General features: G+C 39.0%; 2 protein-coding genes across 2 annotated transcripts; one reads left to right on the top strand and one right to left on the bottom strand.

The window, feature by feature from the left end:
- Positions 1-3,418: 3,418 nt before the first annotated feature.
- Positions 3,419-5,222, bottom strand: LOC122432564 (methionine aminopeptidase 2-like). The gene has a single exon (XM_043454576.1). It carries the CDS (start codon positions 5,188-5,190, stop codon positions 3,760-3,762), a length of 1,431 nt encoding a protein of 476 aa, XP_043310511.1. The 5' UTR covers positions 5,191-5,222; the 3' UTR covers positions 3,419-3,759.
- Positions 5,223-10,156: 4,934 nt separating this feature from the next.
- LOC122432261 (olfactory receptor 4A47-like) lies at positions 10,157-11,140 on the top strand. The gene has a single exon (XM_043454072.1). The coding sequence runs from the start codon at positions 10,157-10,159 to the stop codon at positions 11,138-11,140; it is 984 nt and encodes a 327-aa protein (XP_043310007.1).
- Positions 11,141-17,718: the final 6,578 nt, after the last annotated feature.

Below are 17,718 nucleotides of genomic sequence, written 5' to 3'. Positions count from 1 at the left end.
TGATAGTTTTTAATGTACTTTGCCAAGGCTTCTGCGTCCACATTTAATGGATATGCAATGTAAAGAACATCTATAAGCCCCTAAGTTACATTATTGTTGCTTAAGTTTTCCTCCAAAGTCTTATCATTACTTTAATAAATTATTTATATAGTCACATGGATGAAATTAACTTTTCCGTAAGATCTTGACTTCAGAATTTCTCTTATTTTTTCTTGTTCCTTAATCTTTACATAGTGTCCAGCTCTTTTGTGACACCAGGGACTGTAGTCTGCCAGCTCGTCTGTCCACGGGATTTCCCAGGCAAGAATACTGGACTGGGTTGCCATCTTCCTGAGCCAGGGATCAAACCTGTGTCTCTTGCACTGGCAGGTGTATTCTTTACACCTGAGCTACCAGTGAAGCTGCTATTTTTGCTTAGTCCATGGTGAAGTAGTCAGGGTAAGAATTCTCAGATAGATACATGGGGAAGGGACAGCTTGTGAGTGCAAAAATCACTGCTGGATTTCTTTTTCTGAAGTAAGAATTTACAAGAAACAAATAGAGAAATATCAGAAAGGAGAAATGAATAATGCACAGTGTAATTAGTTTCTTGCTGTATAAATTCAGCTTGAAATTATGAAATTACTCTTTAGTTCAGTTCAGTTCAATCACTCAGTCGTGTCCGACTCTTTGCAACCCCATGAATCGCAGCACGCCAGGCCTCCCTGTCCATCACAAAAACCCGGAGTTTACTCAAACTCATGCCCATCGAGTCGGTGATGCCATCCAGCCATCTCATCCTCTTCCGTCCCCTTCTCCTCCTGCCCCCAATCCCTCCCAGCATCAGGGTCTTTTCCAATGAGTCAACTCTTCGCATGAGGTGGCCAAAGTATTGGAGTCGCAGCTTCAGCATCAGTCCTTCCAATGAACACCCAGGACTTATCTACTTCAGGATGGACTGGTTGGATCTCCCTGCAGTCCAAGGGACTCTCAAGAGTCTTCTCCGGCACCACAGGTCAAAAGCATCAATTCATTGGCACTCAAATTTATTCACAGTCCAACTCTCACATCCATACATGACCACTGGAAAAACCAGAGCCTTGACCAGACAGACCTTTGCTGGCAAAGTAATGTCTCTGCTTTTTAATATGCTATCTAGGTTGGTCAAAACTTTCCTTCCAAGGAGTAAGCATCTTTTAATTTCATGGCTGCAATCACCATCTGCAGTGATTTTGGAGCCCCCAAAAAATAAAGTCTGACACTGTTTCCACTGTCTCCCCATCTATTTCCCATGAGGTGATGGGACCAGATGCCATGATCTTAGTTTTCTGAATGTTGAGCTTTAAGCCAACTTTTTCACTCTCCTCTTTCATTTCATCAAGAGGCTTTTTAGTTCCTCTTCACTCTCTGTCATAAGGGTGGTGTCATCTGCATATCTGAGGATATTGATATTTCTCCCACCAATCTTAATTCCAGCATGTACTTCTTCCAGCCCAGCATTTCTCATGATGTACTCTGCATATAAGTTAAATAAGCAGGGTCACAATATACAGCCTTGACGTACTCCTTTTCCTGTTTGGAACCAGTCTGTTGTTCCATGTCCAGTTCTAACTATTGCTTCCTGACCTGCATGCAGGTTTCTCAAGAGGCAGGTAAGGTGGTCTGGTATGCCCATCTCCTTCAGAATTTTCCACAATTAATTGTGATTCACACAGTCGGAGACTTTGGCATAGTCAATAAAGCATAAATAGATGTTTTTCTGGAAGTCTCTTGCTTTTTCCATGATCCAACGGATATTGGAAATTGATCTCTGGTTCCTCTGCCTTTTCTAAAACCAGCTTGAACATCTGGAAGCTCATGGTTCATGTATTGCTGAAGCCTGACTTTGAGAATTTTGAGCATTACTTTACTAGCATGTGAGATGAGTGCAATTGTGCACTAGTTTGAGCATTCTTTGGGATTGCCTTTTTTAGGTATTGGAGTGAAAACGGATCTTTTCCAGTCCTGTGGCCACGGCTGAGTTTTCCAAATTTGCTGGGATATTGAGTGCAGCACTTTCACAGCATCATCTTTAAGGATTTGAAATAAATCAACTGGAATTCCATCACCTCCACTAGCTTTGTTCACAGTGATGCTTCCTAAGGCCCTCTTGACTTCACATTCCTGGATGTCTGGCTCTAGGTGAGTAATCACACCATCGTGATTATCTGGGTCGTGAAGATCTTTTTTGTATAGTTCTTCTGTGTATTCTTGCCACCTCTTCTTAATATCTTCTGCTTCTGTTAGTCCATACCACTTCTGACCTTTATTGAGCCCATCTTTGCATGAAATATTCCCTTGTATACAGGCCAAAGAGTAACAGTTAGAACTAAACATGGAACAATGGACTGGTTCAAAGCTGGAAAGGAGAATGACAAGGCTGCACATTGTTAGCCTGCTTATTTCAATTCTATGAGCAGGGATATTTTCTGTTGATCTTTAGGTCATTGTCATCAACAGCTGCACTGTAAAGAGCTGTGATTTTTATGTACCTGAGGGAGGTTATGTACTTAGGGTCTTCCAACTACAGCATAATGACCACTTTCCCTTTATCTCTGTCTGTATGCCAACACCACACTGTTTTGATTATCATACCTTTACAGTACATTTTAGAATAAGGAAATATTATTGTTTTGGCTTGCTCTCAGGAAGGAATGCTAGGAAAAAAAACTAGATAGTGTATTAAAAAGCAGAGACATCACTTTGCTGACAAAAATCCACATAGTCAAAGCAATCATTTCCCCAGTAGTCATGTACAGATGTGAGGGTTAGACCAAATAGAAGGCTGGGAGCCAAAGAACTAGTGCTTTTGAACTGTGGTGCTGGATAAGACTCTTGAGAGTCCCTTGGACAGCAAGGATATCAAACCAGTCAATCCTAAAGGAAATCAACCCTGAATATTCATTTGGAGGATTGGTGCTGAAACTGAAGCTCCAATAGTTTAGTCATCTGATTTGAAGAACTGACTCATTGGAAAAGACCTTGATGCTGGCAAGGACTGAAGGCAAAAGGAGGAGTGGAGGTGCAGAGGATGAGACGGTTAGAGAGCATCACCAACTCAATGGACATGAATTTGGACAAATTCCGGGAAACAGTGGAGGACAAAGGACCCTGGCATGCTGCAGTCTGTGGTGTCACATGGAGTTGGACATGACTTAGTGACTGAACAATAATAGTTTTGTCTATTTGGAATACTATGAGATTTCATTTAAATTTTAGATTTTTTTTCACTTCTGTATTAAATATTTTTGGGATTTTTATTGGAATTGCACTGAAGTTGTAGATCACTGTAGGTTGTATTCACTTCTTTCTTTTTTTTTTTTTTTAGATCTGAAAATGTCTTTATTTTTTAGAAAATGGATTCCAGGAAAGTTAAAAAGCAATACCAGAGGGTATATAGGTGCAGAACTGGATGTAGTCATTCAAAGCATTCAATTAAGAATATGGCAATATAAATATCTGAAAAGCATCTCTTAGGTGTTTGAAACAAAATGTATGTCATTCCTAACTATTTGGAGCTTTACAGACAGAAAATGGTTAACATTTCAAAGTCCTGGAAGCTTTTTCCTTGGTTAATAACATTAAATGGTTTGCCTTTGATCAAATTCCTTCCTTTTTAAACATGGATAAAAGTATTACATAGGTCCACTGTTAAGACAACATGTTGCAAATTAAATCTGGTATAATGTATTCCAACAAAGCTTAGAAAATAAAAGGTGTTGTGGTGGCTTTGGACTAAGTTTAATAGTCGTCTCCTCGGCTGACAACTTCTTTACATGTTGGACGCAAAAGTATGGTATGTTCAAACTGTGCTGTATATGATCCTTTAATGTCACATAATGGTGGATATGGGTATACAATGCCCAAGTCACACAGATTCTTCAGAGCCATCAAGTATTTACTTTCTCCCAAACGATCCAGCCATCTGCGGCAGAAGGCGAGAGTGCCAAAGTTTTCATTGATGACATTTAACAAGTGTTTTGTTCTTGGAAGCCTTATTGGCACATGTCCAACATCAAAATTTTTCATGTAATGTGAACATTCCATATCATCATGAACCACACCTTTTCCTGTGCTACCAAAGGTTTCGATGGCATATACTTCTCCTTCCTCCATTCTTGTTGCCTCTCCTCCTTTCACAATGGGCACTGTTTTCCCAGCATGTATTCTATATGGCCCAATTGAATGTCGATTTAGATTACGGATTGGTTTCACTTGATATGTCTTCCCATCTATTTCAACTTCATAGGATTCCATAACTTCTTGGATTGCCTCACCAGCATCACAGAGACGAACATCAATTCCGGCACACTTTATTCCAGTGTTAGTGGCATCTTTTACAGCTTTTAATAATGTATCATATTTGGGATTAAAAGTGACAGTAAAAGCACAATCAATAATCCTACCACTTATATGTGTTCCAAAGTCTATCTTACAGATGTCATCATACTGCAATACTGTTGTGTCACCAGCATTGGGAGTATAATGGGCAGCACAGTTAGTCAGAGAACACCCAGTAGGAAATGCCAGGCCTGCGTTTAATCCATTCTCTTTTATTAATTTTCGTGAACAGTCTTCCAACTTCTCACAGATTTCTATCATTGTCATCCCAGGCTTGATCCAGCTCATAACATATTTTCTAACTTGTCGATGTGCTTCTGCAGCTTCTCGAAAATCATTCCAAATCTCTTCACTAGCTTGATCTAATGCTTTCTTTTCTTCACTTGTAGTTCTCCAAGCAGCTGTTCGCCCATCTTGTGTGGGTGGGTATTCGCATTCTTGTCCTTTGGGAAATACACCATTAGGATACAGGTCACATATTGGAACTGAGGGAAGGTCTGTTTGAACTTTTGGTCCTCTCTTCTTCTTCTTCTTTTTCTTCTTCTTTCCAGCTGCTCCATCTCCATCACCATCTCCATCTTCATCGTCATCATCTCTTTCTTTCTCTTCCAATGCTTGTCTTTCCAATTGTCTTGCCACCTCATCAACTGAGGCTCCAGCTTCTTTATCAGGTTCCTGTTGCCCTGGGGCAGCCCCTTTACTCTTCTTCGTCCGTCTTTTTTTCTTGGCTGCCTCTTCAGCCGTAGAGGCAGCTCCCTCTTCCCTGTCGTCTGGATCCAGGTCGCCATTCAGGTGGCTCCCGCAGGACGCTGCCTCCTCCACACCCGCCATGTTGCCCGAGAGAGCGCGAGGCACTGAAACAGAAGAGCTGTATTGACTTCTTAATAATATTAAATATTCGAGTTTATGATTTTTTTCAGTTGTTTGCATATTCCATAATGTTTCAGCAACTTTTTGTAGTTTTTAGTGTACAAAACTTTGCCTCCTTGCTTAATTCTTTACTCTTTCTGATGCTATTCTAAATGGAATTTTTCTTTTTTATTTCCATTTTGTGTTGTTCACTGATAGAATAGAAATTCACATCCTTTCATGACAAAAAGTAAGCTATGAACAAATTGGGTATAGAAGGAACAAAACTGAACAAAATAAAGGCAGTATACAAGCAACCCACAGCTCAAAACTTACTCAGCGTTGGAAGGTTGAAAGGTTCTCCAATAAAATCTGGATCAAGACAAGAGTGCACACCCTTGGGAATTCCCTGGTGTCCAGTGGTAGGACTGGACCTTTCCCTGCCGTGACCCAGGTTCAATCCCTGGTCAGGGAACTGAGATCCTGCAGGGGATTGAGCTCCCACAAGCTAGGCAGTGCGTCTCCCTCCCAAAAATGAGTGCACACGCTCACCTTCTCACCACTTCCTTGTAACATGGTACGGCAACAAAAATTCCTGTCAAATTTGTAGAGTTTCTTATGTACAGACCAGGCCACCTAGGAAATGGGCTAATTTTACTTAATTAACTTTTATTTAATTTGACTGCCTGTAATAATGTGGTAGCCACTTCCTATCCTCTGGATCTCAGTGTAAACATCATCTTTTAAGAAAGATCGTCTCTGATTACATTATCCATAGTAGATATTTCCCACTTATTCTGCCATGGTACACTATTTATTGTCTGGGAAGCACTGAATAAGTCTGTATCTACTTTATTAAGTTGTCTCTTTATTATCTGTTTCTGTTATAAGAATATAAGTTCCATGCAGGGAGGAATTTTCCTTTTTTTATTAAATGCTGTATTCTCACCTGTAGTACCATTCATGGAATAAAATAAGTGCCTAAAATTTAAAAGTAAAACAATTCAATAAATATCTAGTTCTTACATCTAAATTGGTGATAAAAATATGTTTTGTATAATTTTCATCACCAGTTTTGGAGAAGGTAATGGCAACCCACTCCAGTACTCTTGCCTGGAGAGTCCCATGGACTGAGGAGCCTGGTGGGCTGCAGTCCATGGGGTCGCTAAGAGTCGGACACGACTGAGCAACTTCACTTTCATGCATTGAAGGCAATGGCAACCCACTCCACTGTTCTTGCCTGGAGGATCCCAGGGACGGGGGAGCCTGGTGGGCTGCCATCTATGGGGTCACACAGAGTTGGCCACGACTGAAGCGACTTAGCAGCACCAGCATCACCAATTTAGATATAAGAGATAGATATCTTTTTTTTTTTTTTTCCAAATTATGGTAAGGAGTCTGCCGGCCAGGCAGGAGACCAGGGTTTGATCCCTGTGTCAGGAAGAACCCCTGGAGATGGGAATGACTACCACTCCAATATTATTGCCTTGACAATTCCATGGATAGAGGAGCCTGGAAGGCTCATGCGAACCTGACAGAGGAAACTGACATGTTCATGAGATCGCAGAGTCAAACATGACTGAGCAATTAACATGCTTAATTTTTTTCTTAAAATGGATAAATAACTAGTTATTATATCTCAATTGTTGATAAAAATTTTGCATGTTTAGCCAAATGTAGGGTAGAATAAATTGAGTAGTAAGTAAAAGAAAAATGCGCTAGGGCAAATGAAGAGATACATGATGAGCTAATATCCACTGGGACAAAATGATTGGGCTGGTATTTTGCTCCTGGTTGGCAGTAGCCTTAAAATGGTGCTGAAGCTGACTTTTTCCTTAATCATTGTGACCTTAATTCTATGATTTGGCTTAGTAGTATCTTTAAATACAAGTGTACTTTTAAAATGTAGTAGAAAATCCCAGTGAATTTAATTAAGCAAGAATCAGTCTTGGACATTTTCCAATTCTAAGACTTAATAAATGTCACTAGAAGGGATAAAATGTCCAGTGATCTTTGCCCCTAGTTGGGAAAAAAGATAATATCTTTTTAAAAACTGATAGAACGTTTTCAGAAGGTCCTTCTTAGGCTTAAAGAACTGAAGACGTGGATAGCAAAATATCAAAAGAGAGAGAAAAAAAAGGAAAACAGCACAGGAATGTATTCAAAATCTCAAATCAACTGGTCTGGCCACACCAAAAGAACTGATTGAGGAGGACTAAACAGTTGAATTTTTTTTTTTTTTTTGAAGGTAGTAAGGAAGTAAGTTACTTATAATAAATTTTCCTGGGAAGTGGTTAGTTGCTATCTTCCTGTATAAACATAGAGCTTGGTAGTCTTTTCAATAAATTATTTAAACATGGTAAACCCTTTTTTTTTTTTTTTTTGTAGTTGCCATGGTATTTCTCTTAAACAATCTACAATTCAATTAAAATGTCTTCTGAATAATCAGATGATTCCATGAAGAAAATTAATAGATAACTGAATGTAATAAATTATTTCCTCAAGTAATAATGCAGGCTTTCACTCTCTGTTGTAGTACTAGAATAAAGAGGAATTCCAGGTTTTTATGAGCAACATAAAAAAGCTTTCTTCAGATTGTGAGCAAGCCTCCACAAGGTACAACTGATAGTAAATTGTGGGAACCAGTCTTCACAGTGGTGTGACTTTATTATGTAAGAAATTTAATCATTTTGAAATAAATCAAAATTAGATTCCAGTTCTACTTTTCTTTTTTTTTCTATGTACAGTAGATAAAAGTTTTATTAGACTGCAGAATGTTGTCTCATGGAAATTAAGAAAAACATGTTTCACACAAGACATTTTGACATGAAGTGAAGTGAAGTTGCTCAGTCGTGCCCAACTCTTTGCGACCCCATGGACTGTAGCCTACTAGGCTCCTTGGTCCATGGGATTTTCCAGGCAAGAGTACTGGAGTGGGTTGCCATTTCCTTCTCCACCAGTTCTACTTTTATCACTTAAAGCTGCTTGACTTTGGGGAAGTTAGCTAGATGCTCTGAATCTCATTTTCTTAGACTATTACATGGTAATTGTTGCTGTTGTTTAGTGCTAAGCTGTCCTTCAACTCTTTTTGCTACCTCGTGGTCTGTACACTGCCAGGTTCCTCTGTTCATGGGATTTCTCAGGCAAGAATATTGGAGTGGGTTGCCGTTTAATCTTCTAGGGTTTTTTCCCAACCCATGGACCGAACCTCCATCTCCTGCTTTGAAAAGTGAGTTCTTTCACCTCTGAGCCTCACCCCCCAAAATGGTGGCTACAGTTCTTTTAACTGCAAATGCTAAATGTGATACATTAAATTGTGAGTGATGGATTGGAATCCACTGTTAGAGTTTAGAGCAGTTGAGTAATATGATCAGAACAAGATTTAAAGAGTAAAGTTTAGACTACTTCCAGAGAACAAATTGAAGGCCAGAATAAAAATGGAGAGATTTGGAAAGCTATGGCAGTGGGCAAAGAAGGAAATGGGGGACAAGGAATGACCAAATTTGCGTTATATTTTGAAAATGGAGACAGTAGGATTTAGTTGCTGCTGCTACTGCTGCTGCTAAGTCGCTTCCGTCGTGTCCAACTCTGTGTGACCCCATAGACGGCAACCCACCAGGCTCCTCAGTCCATGGGATTTTCCAGGCAAGAGTACTGGAGTGGGGTGCCATTGCCTTCTCCAGGATTTAACTAAAAGTATCAATAAGTAATATGAGAGCCAAAAGGGAGTGAAAAATACTGTTTTTATTTTTTTAAACAGTTACATCAAAGGTGGGACTATGCAGTGAGATGGGAGACAACTTTTTATTGTGTAAAATTTAAAATTTGTTTTATAAATACTAAACTGATATCCAACTGAGGAGGTCCAAAAATGCTGCCTATACATGTCTGGGAATTTGGTTAGAGATATGGACTGGAATTCCCTGGTGGCTCAGATGGTAAAGTGTCTGCCCAATATATAGGAGACCTAGGTTCGATCCTTGGGTTGGGAAGATCCCCTGGAGAACGAAATGGCAACCCACTCCAGTACTCTTGCCTAGAAAATTCTATGGACTGAGGGGCCTGGTGGGCTACAGTCCATGGGGTCACAAAGAGTTGGACACGAATGAGCAACTTCACTTTATGGACTGGAGACACAAATTTGACTGCTTCACTATTTATTGGTCAGAAAAAAAGAACAGTAACTAAAGACCCTAAGAAAAGTCTCAGTGAGTTCTGCGGCAACACAGAGCAGTGACTTTCTATTCATAGTTGAGCTGCTCACTCTGAATGTGTATACTACTAATAGTTTATATGGGTATTTAGTATTACAATTTCAGAACTTTAGAAATGTTTTACCTTTTTATGGAATTCCCTTTCCATCTTTTCTTATTCTATCATCTTTCCTTTAAAACTCAGTTGATTTTTTTTTTCCCCAGGAGATATCCTCTGAATTAGGTTTGCTATATCTCTACACTATGACTCTAAGTAGTAGTAGTGTTAGTCACTCGGTTGTATCCAAATCTTTGTGACCCCATGGATTCCTCTGTCCATGGAATTCTCCAGGCAAGAGTACTGGGGTGGGTTACCACTTCCTACTCCAAGGGATCTTCCTGACCCAGGGATTGAACCCAGGTCTCCCACATTGCAGGGAGATTCTTTACCATCTGAGCCACCAGGGAAGCCTGTGACTTTTAGCATCCTGTGAATATTCTTATAAGGCATCTTACACTGGTCTAGAATTGTTTAATGCCTCATTATGTACCATATCAATAAGAGTAGGATAGTATGACATCCATTTTGGTGATCACATTTTCTGAAACAATGGAGAAAAATAGGTGCTCTATACACATTGTGGTAATTGCATGGATACATAAAATGATTAATTTATAATGCACTTAAAAAATCTCACCCTTATTTTGTAGGTATACAGTTTCTAATACGTAAACTCAGCTCCTGTCCAGACTAGATGGAATCTAGGAACAATGCAACTTACTTTGTCCTCCTGGGCCTCACGCAGAATCCAAAGGATCAGAAAGTCCTTTTTGTTATGTTCTTGCTCTTCTACACTTTGACTGTGGTGGGCAACCTGCTCATTATTGTGACTATAACTGTCAGTAAGACCCTGAACTCACCGATGTACTTTTTTCTTGCTAGCTTATCAATTATGGATGTTGCTTATTTATCTTCTATGACACCCAGATTGATTTCAGATTTGTTCTTTGGAGAAAATACTATATCTTTTGAAGCCTGCATGAGTCAACTGTTTATAGAGCACATTTTTGGTGGATCAGGAGTCTTCCTTCTGCTGGTGATGGCCTATGACCGCTATGTGGCCATCTGTAAGCCCTTGCATTATTTGGTTGTTATGAGGCAAAGGGTGTGTGTTGTGTTGCTGGTGGTATCATGGTTGGGAGGTTTTCTGCACTCAGTAAATCAGCTTAGCACTGTTTATGGGTCCCCATTCTGTGGCCCCAATGTCACTGATCACTTTTTATTTGATATGTTCCCCTTATTGGAACTCGTCTGTACTGACACTTATATCATTGGCATCTTAGTGTTGGCCAATGGAGGACTGATCTGCACTCTTGTTTTTCTGCTCTTACTCATCTCCTATGCAGTCATCTTGCACCCTTTGAAGAACCTGAGTCAGGAAGGGAGGCAGAAAGCCCTCCAGAAATGTGGTTCCCACATCACTGTTGTTGTCTGCTTCTTTGTTCCTTGTATTTTTATGTATGTAAGACCCGCTAAGACCTTCCCCATTGACAAATCATTGAGTGTATTTTTCACAATCATAACCCCCATGCTGAGCCCATTAATCTATAGTCTAAGAAATTCTGAGATGACTAATGCTATGAAGAAGCTCTGGAGAAAAAAATCAGATCAAATATTAAATAAGTACAATATCTATAATGAAGAAACTAATTTAGCTTTAGGACCAATTTCTTTGTAATGCAAAATCTTTATAAATGTGATGCAAGATTTCCTTCTTTCTAAAGTATTTGTAATAATTAAAACTGAACTGCTTGTTCATAAATAATGACAGTTTCTCTGCTAGCATGCAACCTCTCTCTCTGGTTTATCTGGTTTAATCATTGCACCTGGAGAGGTGGAATACATTTACAGTTAAGGCATCAAAAAATAAGGTAATATGTTAGTCAATGGAATTTTTATAGAATACACTGATTTTTAACTAACCTCTGGGTTTACTTTCATTACTTTCTCATTCTTAAAGTCAGATTCTTATCTTTTACCTTCATTCTAATTATTATAATAGTTGAATTGTTTAATGCTATATGGACCATATTCTTTATTCAATTTCATTTGCTTTACCACTTAACTTTTTAGTGTAAAATTTTTTAAAATCAAAATTGAAAATATAATAAATAATTATAAATATTAAATAAAGAATCCATGAAAAATGAAAGAGAGTAGAATAAACCTCATACATATCCCAAATCAGTGTCGCCCTCTTCTCCCAGATGCAATCACTTTGTTTCTGAGATTCAACTAATAATCTTTACAAATACAAGTGTGTTGTCATATATGTTTATTTTGATGCCACTGTGTATAAACTTTTCACTACTTAGCCTTCTGAAGATCTTTAAATGCCAGGCCATATGTGTGCATGAGGGCTAAGCTATTTCAGTCATGTCCAATTTTTTGCCACCCTGGGGATGGTAGCCCTCCAGGCTCTTCATCCACAGGATTCTTCAGGCAAGAATACTGGAGTGGGTTGCCATAACTTTCTCCAAGGGATCTTCCCAACCCAGGGATCGAACCCTGTCTCTTATGTCTCCTGCACTGTCAGGCAGGTTCTTTACCACTAGCATCACCTGGGAAGCCCTACTAGTCCATATAGACTTAAGTAATTGTCAATTTTCTCATACTGCTTTACTTTTTTTAATGTAGAAATATTGGTTTATTAATTTGTAAAAAATGTACCATGATAATATATGATGTTGATCGTGCAGGATATATAGGTATTCTCTGAAATATGTTCTCAATTTTTCTGTAAATCAAAAAGAATTTTCTTTTTAAAATTTTTATTTGTCGTGGCTCAGTAATAAAGAATCCTTCTGCCAATGCAGGAGACACAGGTTCAATCCCTGGGTAGGGATGATCCCCTGGTGAAGAAAACAGGAACCCATTCCAGTATTTTTGCCTGAATAATTCTATAGACAAAGGAACCTAATAGCCTACAGTTCACGGGGTTGCAAAAAGAGTCGGACGCAACTTAGCAACTAAACAGCAACATAGTTGATTTACAATGTGCTACTTTCTACTGTATAGCAAAGTGAATCAGATATAGGTATACATATATCCCCTCTGTTTTTGAATTTCTTTCTGTTTTGGTCACCACAGAGCAATGAGTAAAGCTCCCTGTGCTATGCAGCAAATTCTCATTAGTTACCTATTTTATACATAGTGTCAATACTCTATTTATGTCAATCCCAATTGCACAATTCATCCCTTGCCTGCATTTCTCCCTTGGCATCTGTATGTTTGTTTCCTACATCTGAGTCTCTATTTGTGCTTCATAAAGAAGATCATCTGTATCAATTTATTCAGATTCTACATATTTGTGTTATTATACAGTATTTGCATTTATCTTTCTGATGTACTTCACTCTGACAGTCTCTAGGTCCATCCATGTCTCTATAAATGACCCAGTTTCATTCCTTTCTATAGCTGTGTCATTCCTGGCTCTTACTCTACTTCTTTATAAAGATACAGTCTTTTTTTTTTTTATTAGTTGAAGGCTAATTACTTCACAACATTTCAGTGGGTTATGTCATACATTGACATGAATCAGCCATGGAATTACATGTATTCCCCATCCCGATCCCCTCTTCCACCTTCCTCTCCACCCGATACAGTCTTTATAAACTGGATATGACATGAGTTTGGGCAAACTCTGGGAGATGGTGAGGGACAGGGAGGCCTGGGGCACTGCAGTTCATGGGGTCACAAAGAGTCAGACATGACTGAGTGATTGAGCAACAAAGATGCACTAGAATTGATGTCCATGAAATAGAAAAGAACAAATATGACTCCTACCAGATCTTTTTCTTTTACTTTAAACTTTGTATTCTATTACTTTTGGTACAAGTTACTCACTAAAGGCATGATGCCTATAGCTTAAAGAATATAATAGAAATGGCTCATCTCAGGTAAAAATGCCTTTTATGCATGAATATTAAAATAAAATACATTTGTTTAGCTCAAGGAAACATCCTGACCAGGCCCACCACTGAATGACTGCAGGAAATAAGAAATTAACATATGCCCTCTGGAGTATGGCCAAAAGTAGAAAATATTTGCATCGACTTACTGCCTCTTAAAATTTTGCTCCTTCATTTTTGCTCATTCCATTTTTGTTTTATAAAGGAACTAGCACACGAACCCATGGACGATGACCCTTTCAAACACTAGCCCACTGTATCCTCTCTCCACTAGCTTTCTGAATAAAGTTCCCCTTCCTTGTTCTAACAACGTGTCTCTCCTTTTATTGGCCTGATGTGTGGCAAGCAGTACACACTTGGACACAATGACAAAAAGTCATTTTTATTATAATCTTAGCCAATCATTCACTTTAAAAGCCTCATTTTTATAGTTTTTCTCTTGTTGGTAGGGATTTTATGCTTAATATATTTCATGTGCATTTTTAAGGAATGGGTGATAGCTTTCAATATATTCTAATGGTTAAGAGCATAGTCTTTGAGAAAGATTCTTCTAAGATCAAATTTTAGCTTTGCCACTAATAATGTAAACTTTGGCAAAATATGCCTTTCTTATTTTTTATTAAATGGGGAATAATGAAGATATTTTCAAGATCAAAGAAAATAATCCAAGTAAGTTCTTAGACACCTGAAAGTGAAAGGAAAATGAAAGTTGTTCAGTCATGTCTGATGCTTTGTGACCCCATAGACTATAAGTCCTTGGAATTCTGCAGACCAGAATACTGGAATGGATAGCCTTTTCCTTCTTCAGGGGATCTTCCCAACCCAGGGATCAAACCTAGGTCTCCAGCATTACAGGCAGATTCTTTAGGAACTGAACTTAAGTGCTCATTAATGTTAGTTATTTTGAACACTTTATTGCCAACGATAAGTCCTGTAAATTGTAATAGAACTACTCACATGGAGTAGAGTGTTAAACTAATAATAAACTCTCTAGAGTGTTAAACTAATAAATGTATAACATATATATATATATATATGTCTCCCATGGTGGCTCAGTTGGTAAAGAATTCCCTTGCAATGCAAGAGAGCTCCTGCAATGCAGGATACCTGGGTTCAAACCTGGGTAGTGAAGATCCTCTGAAGAAGGAAATGGAAACACACTTCACTATCCTTGCCTGGGAAATCTCATGGACAGAGGATCCTGGCAGTCTACAGTCCATGGGGTCGCAAGAGATGAACATGACTTAGTGACTGAACCACCAAGTATATATGTCTGTGTGTGTGTTTCTGTTTATATATATGAGCAGTCAGTCAGTTCAGTTGCTCAGTCATTTCCAACTCTTTACGACTCCAAGAACTGCAGCACACCAGGCCTCCCTGTCAATCACCAACTCCCAGAGTCTACCCAAACCCATGTCCATCGACTCGATGATGCCATCCAGCCTTGTCATCCTCTGTCGTCCCCTTCTTCTCCTGCCCCCAATCCCTCCCAGCATTAGGGTCTTTTCCAATGAGTCAACACTTCACATCAGGTGGCCAAAGTATTGGAGTTTCAGCTTCAACATCAGTCCTTCCAATGAACACCCAGGACTGATCTCCTTTAGGATGGACTGCTTGGATCTTCCTGCAGTCCAAGGGACTCTCAAGAGTCTTCTCCAACATCACAGTTCAAAAGGATCAATTCTTCAGCGCTCAGCCTTCTTCACCGTCCAACTCTCACATCCATACATGACTATTGGAAAAACCATAGCCTTGACTAGATGGATCTTTGTTGGCAAAGTAATGCCTCTGCTTTTAAAATATGCTATCTAGGTTGGTCATAACTTTCCTTCCAAGGAGTAAGTGTCTTTTAATTTCATGGCTGCAATCACCATCTGCAGTGATTTTGGAGCCCCCAAATATAAAGTCTGACACTGTTTCCACTGTTTCCCCATCTATTTCTCATGAAGTGATGGGACCAGATGCCATGATCTTGGTTTTCTGAATGCTGAGCTTTAAGCCAACTTTTTCACTCTCCTCCTTTACTTTCATCAAGAGGCTTTTTAGCTCCTCTTCACTTTCTGCCATAAGGGTGGTGTCATCTGCATATCTGAGGTTATTGATATTTCTCCTGGCAATCTTGATTCCAGCTTTTGCTTCATTCAGCCCAGCATTTCTCATGATTTACTCTGCATATAAGTTAAATAATTAGGGTGACAACACACAGCCTTGACATACTCCTTTTCTTATTTGGAACCAGTCTGTTGTTCCATGTCCAATTATAACTGTTGCTTACTGACCTGCATACAGGTTTCTTAAGAGGCAGGTCAGATGGTCTGGTATTCCCATCTCTTTCAGAATTGTCCACAGTTTATTGTGATCCACACAGTCAAAGGCTTTGACATAGTCAATAAAGCAGAAATAGATGTTTTTCTGGAACTCTCTTGCTTTTTTGATGATCCAGCAGATGTTGGCAATTTGATCTCTGGTTCCTCTGCCTTTTCTAAAACCAGCTTGAACATCTGGAAGTCCACGGTTCACGTATTGCTGAAGCCTGGCTTGGAGAATTTTGAGCATTACTTTACTAGCATGTGAGATGAGTGCAATTGTGTGGTAGTTTGAGCATTCTTTGGGATTACCTTTCTTTGGGATTGAAAGGAAAACTGACCTTTTCCAGTCCTGTGGCCACTGCTGAGTTTTCCAAATTTGCTGGCAAATTGAGTGCAGCACTTTCACAGCATCATCTTTCAGGATTTGAAATAGCTCAACTGGAATTCCATCGCCTCCACTAGCTTTAATAAGGCGCACTTGACATCACATTCCAGGATGCCTGGCTCTGGGTGAGTGAATACACCATCGTAATTATCTGAGTCGTGAAGATCTTTTTAATGCAATTCTTCTGTGTATTCTTGCCACCTCTTCTTAATATCTTCTGCTTCTGTTAGGTCCATGCCATTTCTGTCCTTTATCGAGCCCATCTTTGCATGAAATGTTCCCTTGGTATCTCTAATTTTCTTGAAGAGATCTCTAGTCTTTCCCATTCTATTGTTTTCCTCTATTTATTTGCATTGATCTCTGAGGAAGTTTTTTTTTTGTTTGTTTGTTTCTTTTTTTTTTTTTTAATCTCTCCTTGCTATTCTTTGGAACTCTCCATTCAGATGGGAATATCTTTCTTTTTCTCCTTTGCTTTTCACTTTTCTTTTCACAGCTATTTGTAAGGCCTCCTCAGACATCCATTTTGCTTTTTGCATTTCCTTTCCATGGAGATGGTCTTAATTCCTGTCTCCTGTACGATGTCACAAGCCTTTGTCCATAGTTCATCAGGCTTTCTGTCTATCATATCTAGTCCCTTGAATCTATTTCTCACTTCCACTGTATATTCATAAGGGATTTGATTTAGGTCATGCCTGAATGATCTAGTGGTTTTTACCTGCTTTCTTCAATTTAAGTCTGAATTTGGCAATATGGAGTTCATGATTTGAGCCATAGCCAGCTCCCAGTGTTGTTTTTGCTGACTGTATAGAGCTTCTCCATCTTTGGCCACAAAGAATATAATCAATGTGATTTCGGTGTTGACCATCTGGTGATGTCCATGTGTAGAGTCTTCTCTTATGTTGTTGGAACAGGGTGTTTGCTATGACCAGTGTTTTCTCTTGACAAAACTCTATTAGCCTTTGCTCTGCTTCATTCTGTACTCCAAGGCCAAATTTGCCTGTTACTCCAGGTGTTTCTTGACTTCCTACTTTTGCATTCCAGTCCCCTATAAGGAAAAGGACATCTTTTTTTGGTGTTAGTTCTAAAAGGTCTTGTAGGTCTTCATAGAACCGTTCAACTTCAGCTTCTTTCGTGTTCCTTGTTGGGACATAGGCTTGGATTACAGTGATATTGATTGGTTTGCCTTGGAAATGAACAGAGATCATTTTGTCATTTTTGAGATTATTGTGTGTGTGTGTGTGTGTGTATATACACATACACATATATATGTATACATATATATATGAATTCATTCATTAATCTAATTTTAGGAAAGGTTGTGCATAATTTCTCTCTCTCAGCTGGGAAGAACACTGTGAAAGCTGACTGGCCTTGTATGCATTCTTGCTTCTAATGGTACTTTATATCCTTGGCCTTACTTGAATTTCTTTTTCTTATCCTTTCCTTATAAACTGGCCCTGTATTTTCAAAAGTTGAAGTGACACAGCTGTAAGTCTGAGTCCCCTAACAACACGTGTGTGATAAGTCAAAACTTGATTTTGCTATGAACATGAATTCATTATAACATGCTAGTAGTATATGTAAAGACTCCAAATATAGGAAGTTAAGAAGCAGTATAGGGTGTCTGTTTTGTTCAGTATCACATGTCCTG

Source organism: Cervus canadensis, chromosome 31 (genome assembly GCF_019320065.1).
Source record: "Cervus canadensis isolate Bull #8, Minnesota chromosome 31, ASM1932006v1, whole genome shotgun sequence".
Lineage (NCBI taxonomy): Eukaryota > Metazoa > Chordata > Mammalia > Artiodactyla > Cervidae > Cervus > Cervus canadensis.
This window is presented reverse-complemented; position numbering and strand designations above follow the sequence as displayed.